At 36.8% G+C, this 17,646-nt stretch overlaps 1 protein-coding gene across 2 annotated transcripts in view; it reads left to right on the forward strand.

The window, feature by feature from the left end:
• Positions 1-17,646, forward strand: part of LOC150078196 (uncharacterized) — an 881,600-nt gene that overhangs the window by 659,421 nt on the left and 204,533 nt on the right. For both annotated transcript variants that reach the window (XM_090385307.1, XM_090385308.1), the window contains one exon: positions 156-599. In XM_090385307.1, the coding sequence (XP_090241433.1) occupies positions 156-599 (444 nt within the window). The remainder of the gene's footprint in view (positions 1-155; positions 600-17,646) is intronic.

A 17,646-nucleotide genomic window follows, 5' to 3' on the forward strand; every position in this document is an offset into this window, starting at 1 on the left:
CTTCTGATTGTTATATTTTTATGTGTATACTAGTGCCTTGAAAAGAAACTTAAAATAATTTCTTCACACATTTATAATTATTTAGGACAAATTAAATGCCAACTTGCTCATTAAATTTGCAATGCTGTTTTATTATCCTTTTTCTATTTTCACAGGGGATGCAATGGACAGAGTTTGTTGCCCTGTGGGAAGGAAGGAGAAGGTCCAAATGTGAAGAACAAAAACACCGTCCACAACCTGCCAGGTGGCTTTCATTTGCTGACATCACTCAGACTTCAAGAACTGCTAATGAAAAAGAGTACAGTAATCTTATTGAATCACCTTCATCCACTTCTGGTATATCAAGTGCAGATGTAACTCCAATTAGAAGTCATTGCGAACTGCAAGACTTGAGGGAATTTTCCTACCAGAATCAGAGTATTGATTCTGGTCAGAGTAATGACAGTTTTACAGTGACACTAGATGAAATTGAACACCAAATCCATCGTTTAGGAACATTAACTCGCTCAAGAAACGAACTGAAGAAACGTGAAGCATTGTGGGATTTGTTTCAGAGTGAATGTATGTTTCTTGATGATCATCTAATGGTTTTAAAAAATGTAAGTAGAATCATGCCCTACATTGATTTAAAATTTTGTTTTGTAATTCACATTAGAGGATAAATATAATTCTAAAATCACTTCAGGAAACTCTTGTGAACACTATACAGTTCACTGGATCTGTAAACAAGAGAGATTAAGTATGGCATGGATAACCTTTCTATGATTGAGATCCTTCTGGAATTTTCATGAGATGTCTGTGAACCTTAAACTGTTAAAAAATGTTATAAAAAATTATACATTAAAACTTTACCACTGAAGTATATTCAGCAAAAATTCAATAGTTATTAATTTGAAGCAGAAGAAATATTTAGTGATTAATGTGAAATACGATGGTCAGCAGCAGTTTACTACACTGAAGAACTCTAATGGTGCACCAGGATGTTCCTGGAAATTTCTGGTTTCTCTATCCCTTTCATTCTTTCTTAATTTTCTTCTGTTACCAAAACTCAAGTAAGCTGAATCTAATACTTTTATGGGTGTGTGTTTGCCCACTTTATTCTGCTTGCAAATATAAGTGTTTTACCCAACACAGTGCCAAACTATTAATCCTTCCAAAGATTCCTTTCTGAGATGTGGACTGAATGTTAAGAAACAGCCGTGGAAATGACATAAAGTAAAAAACACAGGTTCTGCCACTGTTCTCCCCCTTTGACTGAAGGTTCCCAGAAGAGGGTGTCATAAAAAAATAAAACTAAATCTATCACCATTTCTTAGTGTTTGGGTATCCCTACTTTAAAAATGCAGGTCCAAACAGCTTGCACTTCTGTTCAACATTAACTGTATCAGCAAACATTTTAAAATTCTAAAAGAAACATGGCTCATCAATAAGAAAAAGAATGAGTTATATTTTTACCATGCTACCAAAAAATAATACATATTACAATTTTTATTCACCTAAATTTTTAGATACTATATTTCCATTATTACTAAAACTTCTGAACATTTCTCTTTTTTTTTTCTTTTTTTTTTAACAACAAAAAGAATTCTTAAATTAAATTCTGTATCCAAAAAATAAAAAAATAATAAAATAAAAAAAATAAGTTGCAAATCCTTTTAATTGTTGACCACTGACAACCTTTTATTTTACTTTGACTTTGTTTTTCTTATAGTCCACTTTGAGTTACCAATTAAAAAAAAAAAAAAAAAAAGTCAGTGATTTCCATTATTAATGTAGAATCTGCACACTGCTTTAGTTTAACATTTAAAATAATAATATATATATATTTTTTTTTTTATTTAATACCTTGTCTCTTCAAAGCTGACCTTTAAACATTCCATTAATACCTATTGAATTATCTTTGTTAGAAGTTTCATAACTAGTAGTTATCGTCTGTTTGCTCTTTCATTTTGCCAAACAAAAAAGATATTCTAATTTTAGTACAAACTTTTAGGCTGCAATTTCATAATTAACTTTTCCATAAAATACAATTTACTGGATTGCATTCATTTTCTTAAATTTAGCCATCTTTAAATAGAGCAGAATGAATTTACTTTGAACCCAGTTAATAAAAAATTATCAGCTTAGTATTTTAAACTTGTCAGCGTAGCTTTTCGCTAACTTTCACATTAGAGTACCAACTAGATTAGTTTCCAATACTCCCTTAATGAGCAGTAACCAAGTGAAGCATACTTTCACTTTCACACATATCTATAACAATGCATGGTCTTAATAGTAAACATGTTGGGATATCAGAGACTTGGTGTCACACAGATATAAGGAATGCAGAACTGGAATTTGGGGAGTACAACGTCTACAGAAAGGATACGAAGGCAGGAGGGGTGTTTCTATTAGTTAAGAAACACATAAAATCCAAGGAAGTGAAGCCAGTCAACATCGCTGGACAGTGCAGTGTCGAGTCAGTTTGGTGTGACATAAGCATTGGGAGATCAAATATGAGAGTAGGAGTGTGCTATAGGCCTAATCACTCTGATGAGTATAATAAGAAACTGTACAGGGAAATAGAGTGGGCCAGTAAATCAGAGAGTCTTATAATGGGGGATTTTAATTTCCCAGATATTGACTGGAATTTGTGGGTTGGTCACTCCCACACTAGCAAGGCTTTTGTGAATTTATTGGATGATTGTTTTCTACATCAGCATGTTTGATTTGATTATCAGTAGTGATTCTTCATACATTAAGAATCTGCAGATAAAGAAACCACTATGTGGCAGTGATCACAGTGTGCTGCAGTGGGATTTACTCAAAGAGGTAACAACCATCAGGGGTAAAGGGAAGGGTTATTGGTCTGAGACAGTATTTAAATTCTATACAGTGGGACCAACTGATGATGTTACCAACGTCAAATTCAAAATGGGAAGCATTCAAAGAACTTATCTTGGAAGTTACTAGGCTTTACATACCAACTAGGAAATATTGTTCAAGGTTTAGGCCTAAATGGATGTCAGATGAACTAATGAGAAATATGGCAGAGAAGAAAAATGCATGGGATACATATAAATTAACACGTGACACAGAAGCCTATGATAGATATAAGTTGATCTATAACCAAGTTAAAAAGGAGGTTAGGCAAGCGAAGGCAGATTACGAGAAATCTTTGGGAAGGGATGCAAAGAAAAACAGCAAAGAGTTCTTTACTTATGTAAACTCTAGAAGGAAGAGGATGAATCAGATTGGTGCACTTGATATCAATGGTTCAACTGTTGATGATCCTGCTCAGGTAACTAACAAACTAAATGAATATTTTGCATCTACATTCACGCATGAGGAGTTATTCAGGAAGGAGAATGATGTAGGTAAAGTAAACATTGGCAGTGAGCTGGATGATTTCATAATAACTGAGAGGAAAGTGGAGGAGAGATTGTTGAGGATAAGCATAAAAAAGGCACCTGGGGTGGATGGGATCTATCCAGTTATATTAAAGGAGGCAGCAAAGGAAGTAAGCAAACCCCTAGCCATAATTATGAGAGCTTCTTTGGACTCAGGGGAGGTACCCATAGACTGGAGATGTGCAAATGTAACCCCCAATTCACAAAGGAGGATCAAAGGCTGACACAAGTAATTATAGACCTGTTAGTTTAACTTCTGTTCCAGGTAAATTAATGGAGGCACTGGTTAAAGAAGCACTGCAGGATCATCTAGACAAGACATCAGTTATAGCTTGGACACAGCATGGTTTTGTTAAGGGGAAGTCTTGCCTAACCAATTTAATTGGATACTATGATGCAGTCACAAAAGAACTGGATGCAGGGAATAACTTTGATATTATATACTCGGATCTTAGAAAGGCTTTTGATACTGTTAGACACAGAAAAATGCTGCACAAATTTGAGTAGTGTGACATTGGAGGCAAATTGCTGCTATGGATAAAGGGGTGGTTGAGGGGGAGAAGACAAAGAGTGGTAATCAATGGACACTGCTCATCATCGACTAATTTTATTAGTGGAGTCCCTCAGGGTTCAGTGTTTGGTCCATTATTGTTTTCTGTATTTATAAATAATATTGATGATGGTATATCAAGCTTAATGTCCAAGTTTGCAGACGATACAAAGTTGGCAGGGTTGTTAAGGACACTACTGAAGCTATGCTGCTGCAACAGGATCTGGAAAGGTTGAACAGATGGGCTGAGAGGTGGCAAATGAAGTTTACCATTGACAAATGTAAATTACTACATATGGGAAACAGCAACCCCAGAGCAACGTATCAACTCTATGGTACTACACTGACAGTGGTAGAGAATGAAAAGGAACTGGGGATAATTGTGCAGGCAGATATGAAGTTCTCTGAGCAGCGCAGATGGGCTGCAAGAGTAGCTCATGGTGTCTTGTCAATGATAAACAGGAATTTTTCTAGCAGGGATAAGGAAGTGATTATTCCCTTGTATAAGGCAATGGTCAGGCCACACCTTGAGTACTGGATACAGGTCTGGAGGCCTAATTTCAAGAAGGATGTAGAGCTGCTTGAACAAGTACAGAGAAGGGCAACAAGATTAGTGAAAGGAACAAAGGGTTGCTCTTACGAAGAAAGGCTTAAATTTTGCAAATTACAGTGTCTGGAGACTAGGCACCGGCGAGGTGATCTGATAGAGGTGTATAAAGCCTTGAATGGTTTGAGCATGCTCAATGCTGATGGGACTCTTCCTATTGATCAGAATAGTCATCTGAGAGGGCATAAATTCAAATTGAGGAAAGACATATGTAGGACCGATGTGCGGAAATTTGCCTTTAGCCAGCAGGTAGTTTGTTGGTGGAACAGACTTCCATCCCTTGTTGTGGAAGTTGATAGCCTGAATAAATTTAAGACTCAGCTGGACAGGTATTTCTAATGAACGGAGGGGTGAAATGGGAGTGGGGTTTTTTTTTTTTTTTTGGCTGATGTTGCATAAGCTTGCTTTCTTTCATCATATGCCTCTACTAATCTAATGCTAATGAAAGTGAAAAAGATGGGGGGTAATTGTGCAGTCAAATATGAATTTCACTGAGCAGTGCAGAGGGGTTGCCAGGGCAGTTCATGGAGTCTTGTCAATGATATATAGGAATTTTGCTAGGAGGGACAGGGATGTGATTATTCCATTATACAAGGCAATAGTTAGGCTACTCTTAGGGTACTGTGTACAGGTCTGGAGGCTTCATTTTAGGAAGAATGTAGAGTTGCTATAAAAAGTACAGAGAAGGGCAACAAGATTAGTGAATGGAACAAAGGGTTGCTGTTACGAAGAAAGGCTTAAATTTTGCAAATTACAGTGTCTGGAGACTAGGCACCAGCGAGGTGATCTGATAGAGGTGTATAAAGCCTTGAATGGTTTGAGCATGCTCAATTCTGATAGGATTCTTCCTATTGCTCAGAATAGTCACCTGAGAGGGCATAAATTCAAATTGAGGAAAGACAGGTGTAGGATAGACGTGCGGAAATTTGCCTTTAGCCAGTGGGTAGTTGGTTGGTGGAACAGACTTCCATCCCTTGTTGTGGAAGTTGATAGCCTGAATAAATTTAAGACTCAACTGGACAGGTATTTCGAACGAACAGATGGGTGAAGTGGAAGGTTTTTTTTTGGCCGATGCTGCATAAGCTTGCTTTCTCGCATCATATGCCTCTACTAATGCTAATGTGTTTCAAGTTAACATTAAATCACTGTTAGTTCAGATAAGTTCTAATCTATATTCTTAACAATGAAATATAAGTTTCTCTACATAAAAGTTACAAGTACCACATAGACTTAGATTAATGAATAACATAACAACCTATACATATTGATTTAACAAAGTGACAAACAACATTAGCATTAATTGAGGCATATGATGCAATAAAGCAAGCTTATGCAGCATCAGCCAAAAAAACACTCCCATTTCACCCCTCCGTTCGTTCAAAATACCTGTCCAGCTGAGCCTTAAATTTATTTAGGCTATCAACGTCCACAACAAGAATGGAAGTCTGTTCCACCAACCATTTTAGGAAGGATGTAGATTTGCTTGAGCGTGTACAGAGAAGGGCAACAAGATTGGTGAGGGGGGAATGAAGGGATCCTCTTACCAAGAGAGACTTAAGTTCTGCAAATTCAGTGGCTGGAGTCTAGGCACCTGGGCAGTGATTTGATTGAGGTATATAAGGCCTTCAATAGATTGAGCACGCTGAATTCTGATGGGATCCTTCCACTTGTTCAGATTACGAACCTAAGGGGGCATAAATTCAAATTAAGAAAAGACAGATGTAGAATAGATGTGCGGAAATTTGCTTTTAGCCAGCGGGTGGTTAAGTGCTGGAACAAACTTCCATCTGTCGTTGTGGAAATTGATAGGTTAAATAAATTTAAGGAGGAACTGGACAGGCATTTGGAGGGAATGGTGTGGATTTTTTTTTTTTTTTTTTTTTTTTTTTTTTTTTAGCTGATGTTGCATAAGCTCATACACTTGCTTTCTTGCATCACATGTCACCACTACTACCACCAACTACCTGCTGGCTAAAGGCAAATTTCCACACATCTATCCTACATCTGTCTTTTCTCAATTTGAATTTATGCCCTCTCATGTGATTATTCTGAGCAAGAGGAAGGATCCCATCAGCATTGGGCATGCTCACACCATTCCACGCTTTATACACCTCTATCAGATCAACTCGCTGGTGCCTAGTCTCCAGACTCTAATTTGCAAAACTTCAGCTTTTCTTTGTAAGAGCATCCCTTTGTTCCATTCTGTAACCTTGTTGCCCTTCTCTGTACTCGTTTCAGCAGCTCTACATCCTTCTTGAAATGAGGCCTCCAGACCTCTATACAGTACTCAAGGTGTAGCCTGAACATTGCTTTCTACAAGGGAATAATCACCTCCTTCATATCCATTTAGGCCTAACCTTTAACAATATTTCTTAGTTGGTATGTAAATCCTAGTACTTTCCAAGATAAATTCTTTGAATGCTTCCCATTTTGAATTTGCTCTTGGTAACATCATCAGTTGGTCCCACTGTATAGAATTTAAATACTGTCTCAGACCATTGTAGTCACCTTTATGAAAGCAAAAACCCTTCCCTTTACCCCTGATGGTAGTTAACTCTTTGAGTAAATCCCACTTCAACACACCGTGATCACTGCCACATAGTGGTTCCTTTATCTGCAGATTCTTAATGCATGAAGAATCAATACTGATAACCAGATCAAGTATTACTCCCTCTAGTTGCCTCCCAAACATGCTGATGTAGAAAACAGTCATCCAATAAATCCATAAAAGCCTTGCTAGTGTGTGAGTGACCAACCCACAAATTCCAGTCAATATCTGGGAAATTAAAATCCCCCATTATAAGACTCTGATTTACTGGCCCACTCTATTTCTCTGTACAGTTTCTTATTATACTCATCAGAGTCATTAGGCCTATAACACACTCCTACTCTGAATTTTGATCTCCCAATACTTATGTCACACCAAACTGACTCGACACTGCACTGTCCAGCGATGTCGATTGGCTTCACTTCCTTGCATTTTATGTGTTTCTTAACTAATAGCATAACCCCTCCCCCCCCTTCCTATCCTGTCTATTGTTTCTGTAGACATTGTACTCCCCAAATTCCAGTTCTGCATTTCATATATCTTTGTGACACTAGATCTCTGATATCCCAATATCTATCTTTGATGTTTTGAGCAATACCTCAAATTCATCAAATTTATTTACTAAACTCCTAGCATTGGTGTATACGCAAGTATACGTGCACCTGTTCCTATTCTTAGCTACCCTAACACAACCCATGTGTTTACTTGTACCACAACGACTCACAGCAGTCTCTGAAATACCCTGCATGTTGTTTTCCAGGCTGCTGCTCATTCCAATAGAAGCAGTGCAAGAATCACTTTCACCTCTGCCAGTGGCTACTGTTAGTCTATTAGTCCTTGTATCCTCCCAAGCAAGCAATTTTCTGACCCACCTAACACTGCCTCGATAGCATCAGCAAATAATCTTGTACCCTTTCTATTTAAGTGTATCCCATTCCTTTAGAAGCAGTCTCTCCTGTTAACAAGTAAAGACCAGGCTGAAAAATATTCTACCCCTTGAGCCTTGCACAATCTTTCCAGGGCCGAATTGATCGACAAGGCTCTCATCATATACTCCCTCCTATCGAGTCTGGGCAGAATTGGAGACACTTTCAAATTCAACCCTAATTCATGGCTTTTTTCAACAGTGACCTGTATTTGTTAAGTAATTCTGCCAGTCTCCTACTCTTAATATCATTAGTGCCAACGTGTACAACCATATCACCTTTTGTGCCCTTAAAAGATGATATTCGCCTCACAAGTCATCAACCTTTGCCCCTGGTAAACATACCCTGGTCCTGTTCCACCTATCCTTTTTACATACCATGTTCCCCGTTTCCTTGACAATAGAGTCATCAACAACTACTCGTTCCTGTGGGACCAGCGCATTCTGCCTTGGGGTTGCCGCTGTGTTGCATGATGATCAAGTGCAGGCTCTGGTGTTGATGTGGGCAGCTGAGAGCTTGATGGGCCCCTCAATTTAGATCCTTCGAGGGCATCCACTCTGTCCTTCAAGCTCTCATATAGGCCCATAACAATGCTGAATTGTCACCTGATTTCCTTACACTCCTTACATCGTGCATGCACAAAGACATCCCACATGGTAATATCATGTCCTGTACCCGATTGCTCCACAAACATCAAGCAAGCAGCATTTTAAAAGGCTGTGATTCAGAGGGCAACTGTCCCCCTCAGTTCTCCCCTGAGCCACAGCTCTCCCATTAGCTTGAGCCTTTTGCTTTGCTGCTCTGGTCTGAGTCATGATTTCAATTTAATTTCAATAAAATTTCAATTTAAGTATAAAATTATAAACCTAAACTTGTATCCCAACACAGTTATAACACAATATATCTATATATATTTTTCAGTATCGAGTATTATCTAAGAGTTCCAGTTATATAACTTCCGTATCAAGTTGTGTATTAATTAATTATGTTACGTTTGTAAAATCTAAGTCGTTATATGTATTTAGTTTAAAAGTACAATTTAATTGACAGTGAAGTTTAACAAGATTAATAGATTTTACTGATTAATTGACAGTATTATGTAATATAATATACTAAGCTAACGCTATCTAGTTCGGCATATAACGTTGTATTGTATAACAATGGCAGCAAGTTACAAAGGTAAATCTACGGATGCTTAAGTTTTAATTCACTTCCAAAATCTCGCTGTCTCAATTCAGAATAAAAGGATATTGTCTAGGATCTTGACTAGGTCTATAAGCTAATTATAGAAAATAATTTAATATAACAATTGGCCAATAAAACAGCTAAATATGGTTAAAAACTTCTCGTTCAGCGGAGCTGCAATACTTGTAACATGTGGATTGGATACCCTTACCGATACTAAGTAATAACCTACAAAATCTCTATCTAAGTTAAACTTTAAACTAAATATCGTAACTAGGAATATAAAGCTACTCGAGAAAATAAGTTAATATGCCAATTTAAGCTAATAAAACAGAAAAAACTTCTATTTCCTGGAGCAGTAAAAACTTCACCTGCACAAGGCTACTCTCCGACATTAACATTACATTACATTCTTTGCCTCTCTAACATTACATTATATTCTTGGCCTCTCTAACATTACGTTACATTCTTTGCCAGAGAAATCTTGTAATCTGCCTTAGCTTGCCTAAGGCAGATTACAAGCTTGCCTAAGGCAGATTACAAGACGTCTCTAGCAAAGAATGCAAAGAAAAGTAGTAAAGACTTTTTTATTTGTGCAAATCAACACTAGAAGGAAAGGGACAAGTCACATTGGTCCACTGGATGTGAATAGTATGATTATTGATCATCCTGTTTGGGATGTTGACAAATTGAATAATATATATTTTGCATCTACATGCACTGTGAAAATTTTATTGTGAATGGCGGTTAGCATTAGTAGAGGCATATGATGCAAGAAAGCAAGCTCATATAGCATCAGCCAAAAAAAAAAAAAAAAAAAAAAAAACTACCCATTTCATCCATCCATATCACTCTAAAAGTTTTGCTAGTTCACCCTTGAATTTATTTAAGCTGTCTACTTCCACAATGACAGATGGAAGTTTGTTCCAACAATCAATCGCCCACAAGCTACAGGCAAATTTCCACACATCTATTCTACAACTGTCTTCCCTCAATCTGAATTTATTCCCCCCACAAGGTATGGAATCTGAGCAAGAGAAGAATCCCATCAGGATTGAGCTTGCACAAACCATTCAAGGCCTTACAAACCTCAATTAGATCACCTCATAGGTGCCTAATCTCCAGACGCTGCAATTTGCAGAACTTAAGCCTTTCTTGATAACAGCAGCTCTTTGTTCCACTCACCAATCCCGTTGCCCTTCTATGTACTCATTCCTGCAGCTCTACATCCTTCCTAAAATGAGGCCTCCAGAACTGTATACAGTACTCAAGGTGTGGCCTGACCATTGCCTTATACAAGGGGATAATCACCTCCGTATGCCTGCTAGCAAAATTCCTATATATCATTGACAAGACCGCATGCGCTTCTCTTGCAGCCTGTCTGCACTGCTCAGAAAACTTCATATCTGCCTGCACAATTACCCCAGGTTGGTTCGAGCCCATCACTACCAAATACGGAGGATGCGGAAAGGTCAGGGAATGACCACCGCATATCCCGGAGCAATATGGCCTTAGTTGCTAATGCTCCTAAAAACCAAATAACAAACAAAGAAACAAACAAACCCCCAGATCTTTTTCATTCTCCACTACCTGAGCGTAGTACTGCACAGTTGGTATGTTACTCTGGGGTTACTGTTACCTATGTGCAGTACTTTGCATTTAACAACGTTAAACTTCTCAGCTCATCTGCTCAACTTTTCTAGATCCTGTTGCAGCAGCATACCAACCTTACTGTCATTAACAACTCTACCAACCTTCGTATCATCTACAAACTTGGATATTAAGCCTGATATACCTGATATACCATCAATATCATTGATAAATACAGAAAATAACAATGGACCCAACACAGACCCCTGGGGAACATCACTAATACCATTACTCCACGAAGAGCAGCATCCATTGATTACCATTGTGTCTTCTCCCACCATCCCTTTATCCATAGCAGCAAACTTGCTCTTAATGCCATACCGCTCCAACTTGTACAGTAGTCTTCCATGTGCAACAGTATCCAAAGCTTTCCTAAAATCCAAGAATATGATATCAAAATTATATTTTGCATCCAATTCCTTTGTGACCACATCATAGTATCCAATCAAATTGGTCAGACAAGACTGCCCCTTAACAAACCCATGCTGTGTCTGAATTATTACTCTAGTCTTGTCTGGATGAACCTGCAATGCTTCTTTAACCAGTAACTCCATTATTTTCTCTGGAACAGAAGCTAAACTAATAAGTCTATTTATTTGTGTCACATTTCGATACCCTCTTTGTGAATTGGGGATACATTCACACATCTTGTACAGTAGTCTTCCATGTACAACAGTGTCAAAATCTTTCCTACTGTACTGGAAATGTGTGAACTCACACTTTAGCCACTAATCGTGGCTAAAGGCCTGCTTACTTCCTTTGCTGCCTCCTTTAATATAACTGGATAGATCCCTTCTGCCCCAGGTACCTTCCTTATGTTTAACTTCTGCAATTTCTTCTCCAATTTGCTCTCAGTTATTATTTCAAAATCATTTTGCTCCCTGCCAGAGTTTGATAAACTTCTGGAATTCTCCTCCCTGAATAACTCCTCGTGTGAATATAGATGCAAAATACTCGTTCAGTTTGTCAGCTTCCTGAGCAGAATACTCAACAACCGAACCGTCGATACAAGTGGACCAATCTGATTCATCCACATCCTTTTAGAGTTTACATAGGTAAAGAAGTGTTTACTAGTTTTCTTACATCCTTAGCAAAAGATTTCTCGTAATCTACATTTGCTTGCCTAACGTCCTTTGTGACTTGATTACAGATTATCTTATATCTACAATAGGCATCTGTATCTCCTGATAATTTATATGCATCCCATGCATTTTTCTTCTCTGCCATGAATCTCATTAGTTCATCTGACTTCCATTTAGGCCTAAACCTCGAGCAGTATTTCTTATTTGGTATGAAAAGCCTAGTAGCTTCCGAGATTAATTACTTGAATTATTCCCATTTAGAATTTGCCGTTGGTTAATGCATCAGTTGGTCCCATTGTATAGAATTTAAAAAATCTCTGAGACCACTGTAGTTGCCTTTATGAAAGCAAAAACCCTTCCCTTTATCCCTGATGGTAGTTACATCTTTCAGTGACTGCCACATCAGAACACTGTGATCACCACCACCTAGTGGCTCCTTTTTCTGCAGATTCTTAATGCATGAATAATTACTGCTGATAATCAGATCAAGAGTATTACTCCCTCTGGCTGCCCCTCGAACATGCTGCTGCAAAAAATGGTCATCCAATAAATCCACAAAAGCCTTGTTAATGTGCGAGTGATCAATCCACAAGTCCAGTCTATATCTGGAAAGTTATAATCCCCCATTATAAGACATTCTGATTTACTGGCCCACTATTTCTCTTTACAGTTGTTCATTGAGGATGCCAGAAGTATATCAAATTCTAACAGAGAGCTAAATGATTTTGTGGCAACTGAGAGGAAATTGGAAGAGAGGTTGTTGAAGATAAAAGTAAATAGGACAACAAGAGCAGTTGGGATCTATCCAATTATATTAAAAGAGGCAGAAAAGGAGGTAATTAAACTTTTAGACATAATTATGGGAGCATCCTTGGATTCAGGGGAGATCACAGCCTTATAGATATTGAATCTGTTCATATGTCTCCCAATTCACAAAGGGGGGATAGAAATCAAACTTACAAACCTGTAAGCTTGATTTCTGTTTCATGAGTCACAATCACAGCATAGATTTATTAAGGGGCAATCTTGTTTGACTAATATGATTGGATACTATCATGCAATAACCAAGGAACTGGATGAAAACATGAACTTCTGTCTAGTGTTATGGGAGTGGGTAGTTTTAATAAATGTACAGAAAAATTAATAAATTATTATGTGGGAATGGACAGTTAATATGGGGGGAAGTTTTTTTTTCATCATTTGCTACTGCTAATACTATATTAAGATTACACCCAGCTCCAATAGCTAACAGGGCACTTAAGTTCTGAAAATGAACATACAATTTCCCTCACTAATCTTGTTGCCGTACTCTGCACCCATTCAACAGATCCATATCCTTCCTAAAATAAAGCTTCCAGACCTGTATCCAGTACTCAAGATGTAGCCTAATCACTGCCTTATACAATAAGATAATTTCCCCCTTATACCAGGTGGCAAAATATCTGTATATCATTAACAAAATCCCATAAGCTGTTATAGCAGCCCATCTGCACTGTTCAGAAAACTTCATGTCTGACTGAATAATTACTCCAGGTCTTTAATTCTCCACTACACTCAGTGTGGTAATACACAGTTGGTATGTTATTCTGAGATTACTACTACCTATATGAAGTACCTTGCCGTTGTCAATGTTAAACTTTATTTGCTACCTTTGAGCCCATATACTTAATTTTTCTAGAACTTGTTGCAGTAGCATGCCTTGATTACTCTCATTTACCACCCTGCGAATTTTTGTGTCATCCGCAAACTTGGACATTATGCTTGATATGTCTTCATCAATATCATTAATAAATATTGTAAACAATGGTTTACACTGATGATGTTATTAGTGGAGTTCTCCAGGGAACTCCACTAATAACATTAGCCCAAGAAGAGCCTATTGGTAACTACTTTGTCTTCTTCCATTCAGCCATCCCTTTAACAGTAACATTAAGTTGCTCTTAATGCCACAAATATGTAAAGATATAAATATCTTTCATAACTAAATAAATTTAAAGGCAAGATAAGTTAAGTGCTTGTGTTCATCTTTTATGTTCCCAGTTTGAATGCATGCCTCTGGTGTATGCTGTGAAGGGTATTTTGTATAGAGCTATGTAAAATAAAGATCATTTATTTATTTTTTTGCTGTTTATCATATTTATCTTGCTTTGACCTTATGTCTTTTGTGATTAGCGAGATACTGAGTTGTAAGATGCTTACAAAAAATGTTTTATGCTTTATTCCTTTCCTTTTTTTTTGCTTTATTGTTTATTGTGTGTATATTTCCATCAGTGGTTAGTATGCATCTTCTGTTAGTATTTGCTCAGTGATGTATTCAGTGACATTATCTTTTTTTTTTTTTTTTTTTTTTGATTTGGTAGTTGTTGGCGCATCGGCTTCTGTGGCCATATTGCACCTCCCAAGGTTTTTGCAGTGCTTTGATCCAAGCCCGAGGCGGGAATCGAACCCGCGACCTTTGGGTTGCCGGGCAGGTACTTTACCCACTCGGCTAGCCCGGTCGGCCATTATCTATTGATTGAGTCTGGATAATGCAGTCATTCAATGCAATACCAGAGGAGAAAGGTTTCCATCTTATCCTTTGTTCTGTATGTATTGATTTGTTATTTGCAATTATTTTTAATTTTCCAGTTATTTACAGATAATTGGAAAGTGATTGCTGAGTGGTTTATTTAACACACTCCTTCTATACATGGAAATAAAGTGGGGGAGCATACAGAGGATCAATAGTTGTTGTGGGTCCTGTTGGTAAATGTATATTAGTATTTTATCTGGTGTTTGACATGTTTAGGTTGTGTTGGTCTAGTACTGATTCTATGATCTGTCCTCTCGAATGGTGCCCATTAAAGTCAACTAATTAACGAAAAGGAGCTGATATTTGTGTTACAAGTTCTTCAAACCTTTGGTAGTATAGACATGATTTGATGAAAGGTATGTTGATAAAACAGTAATTCCGGGGATGACATTAACGTTAACTGCTTCCATCAGAGGTGCACTGGAATGTGTTTTGATTGCATTATTGAGTGTACTAAGACTGCTACCCCTTTACCGGTAGACAAGCAGGTTGCATTTCTGTCTTTTCAATATAATGTGGTGTGTTTTTCTATTTTCCTAAATTTCTTTTCTTGGGATTCTTGCAGAGTTGAATTACAGCAGAATCTCATCAATACAAAGTTCCTCGAACTTTGTATTGATGAGAATCCCCCCCCCCACCATTTTTTTTGGTACATATATCTATTAATAATAAGAAATAATAATAACAAAAATAAATAATAAAATAGTAAAAAATAAATAAAAAACAGTAACAAAAGTCTTGTCTAAGAGTGATAAGAATAATACTTTTTTTTTAGATTTTCTTTTATTTTTAAGATAAACTAAGAGAAAAGAAACAATGTAATTGAAAGAAAAATATAGTATATAAGTAATTACTATAACAGAGTAGTAAAAGAATGTCTTAATATGAAAGGAAACATACAAACCAATTAACTTTTTAATCTAATTTAACGAAAGAATCTAATTTTGTTTGCACAGTTTGTCATATATACATTCTTAACTAAGCACAGACATTATCAAATGCAATAGTTGTTACTTTATCAACATTACTACAGGCCAACACATTTTTTTATTATGTTCAATGCATTTTTTAGAAAACAAAGTGTATGCTCCTTTATTTTCATTGTTGGTAAAACTTCTTCATTTTGCTTGGTACTCAGTAGCTCTTCTGGTATTGGCATTGCTGTGGCAGCAACTTCATCCACCTTAAATTCTTCAGATTTGCCAATAAAATCCTTATGGATTTTGTTGGAAAATTTTTTCATCTCTGATTTTTTTTATTTTTTTATTTTTGGTTGTTTTCATCTTTATAGCCTATAATATTGCCTGAGTGCTCCAAACTCATTTTAAGGAGTGATTTCATGATTATAATTATTATTATTGTTATTTATTATTATTATTATTATTATTATTATTAGCTATATGGTGCAAGGAAGCCTGAGGCCTTATGCTGCAACAGCCAAAAAAAAAAAAAAATTCCCTAGTTACCCTTAGAGAGAGAGAAAATTAGAAGGGAATCACCAAAAAAGAGAAGAATGATGATGTCCAGCTCCCCATACTCACCAGATGTGAACCCCCCCCGGGGGGGGGGTTAATATATTTTAATGAAAACCCCAAATATTAGTACAGGTCGACCGTCACTAATCCGGCAGCATTGGGACTTGTGGGGTGCCGGATTAGTGAGTTTGCCGGATCACTGGTGGTTATTTTAGCACATACAGTTTACCCAACAGCTAACCACCTCCTCCCTCCTACCTTTAACACGTTGACTGCCAAGCCAGTTTAAGAAAAAAATTCCCCAGGAACCAAAAAATATTTAGCAAATAATTTGATTAGTATTGTAATGTCAGTGTTGTTGTTTTTTTGCTTAAAATATATATATATATATGTAAAAAAAAAAAAAAAAAAAAAAGACTTTTTTTTTATGTCGCATATATATGGCCGACATGGCCCATGAGGGTCGTTTGTGATTAGTTTATCGCATGCGTGGTGAGCACTGCAATAAAACTAATTGTGATAAAATAAACTCTCAAACGTTGCAATAAGTTTGTCAGTATTGTTAGAGTTTTGTGAAAACAAGTTTGTTAGCGTGCTGTATTATCCATCATATTGTATTGTGTTTTTCCACAAGTTTGTACAAGTGTGTTGTAAAAAAAAAAAAAAAAAAAAAAAAAAAAAAAAAAAATGGAACGGCTAAAAGAAAATTACTAAAATAAGAGGACCTGAGAGAAATTTCTGGAATTTACAATTAAGCAGAATTAAACTTCTCACAAGACACACCGCTGTCGAGTTTTTTCAGAAGTTCAACTTTATCTGTTATGCACAATGTACGGTGTTTGCGTTTTACATCACGAGAGGCACTTCCTTTATGTATTGGAACCATGGCTGGGGCTAAGTGTGAGCAGGTTATAATAATAATAAATGTAGAAAAACAAGTGGGAATGGCTTTCCAGTGTTTACGAGTTCGCGTCAACAGCTGATGCTGCAACTAATGCCACCAAAACAGTAGTGGTAGGTCCATGCGCTGACCTGGAAAATTTGAAATTACGTTCGCAGAAATTATGTCCGAATTAGCGATGGAACTGGATTACCGGTGACCGAATTAGTGATGGTCAACTGTATTAGTAACAGCCAAAAAAAAAAAAAAATTATAATAATAAAAAATAAAATAAAATAAAATAATAATAAGAATTTTTTTAAAAAATAATAATTAATAAGAGAAAAGAAAATAGACAACCTATACTTTTCCCTCCTCCTGTAGGTAATTATCCAGCTGACCTTTGAATTTCCCCAAACTGTCAACCTCTACCACCCATGTAGGTAACTTATTCCAGTAATTTATAACTTGTTGGCTAAAATAAAACTTCCTGCAATCCAATCTAAACAACTCCCCTGTGTAACTTGAAATTATGGCTTCATGTTCTAGAATCATAAAAACTATGAAATTTTCGTCCTCATTCATTTTGCTATGCCTCTTAAACACCTCAATCAAGTCTCCTCTATGGTGGCTAGTTTCCAAGCTCTGCAACCAACATATTCGAAGTCTTTCCTCATATGAACACCCTTTTGCTGATCTCGCCAGGCGAGTTACCTGTCTTTGGGACCCTTTCAACAAACACAGTCTTTCTTTAGGTGTGGTCTCCGTACTTGAACACAGTA

This window comes from Mastigoproctus giganteus, chromosome 11 (genome assembly GCF_048544385.1).
Source record: "Mastigoproctus giganteus isolate SK-2022 chromosome 11, ASM4854438v1, whole genome shotgun sequence".
Classification (NCBI taxonomy): domain Eukaryota; kingdom Metazoa; phylum Arthropoda; class Arachnida; order Uropygi; family Thelyphonidae; genus Mastigoproctus; species Mastigoproctus giganteus.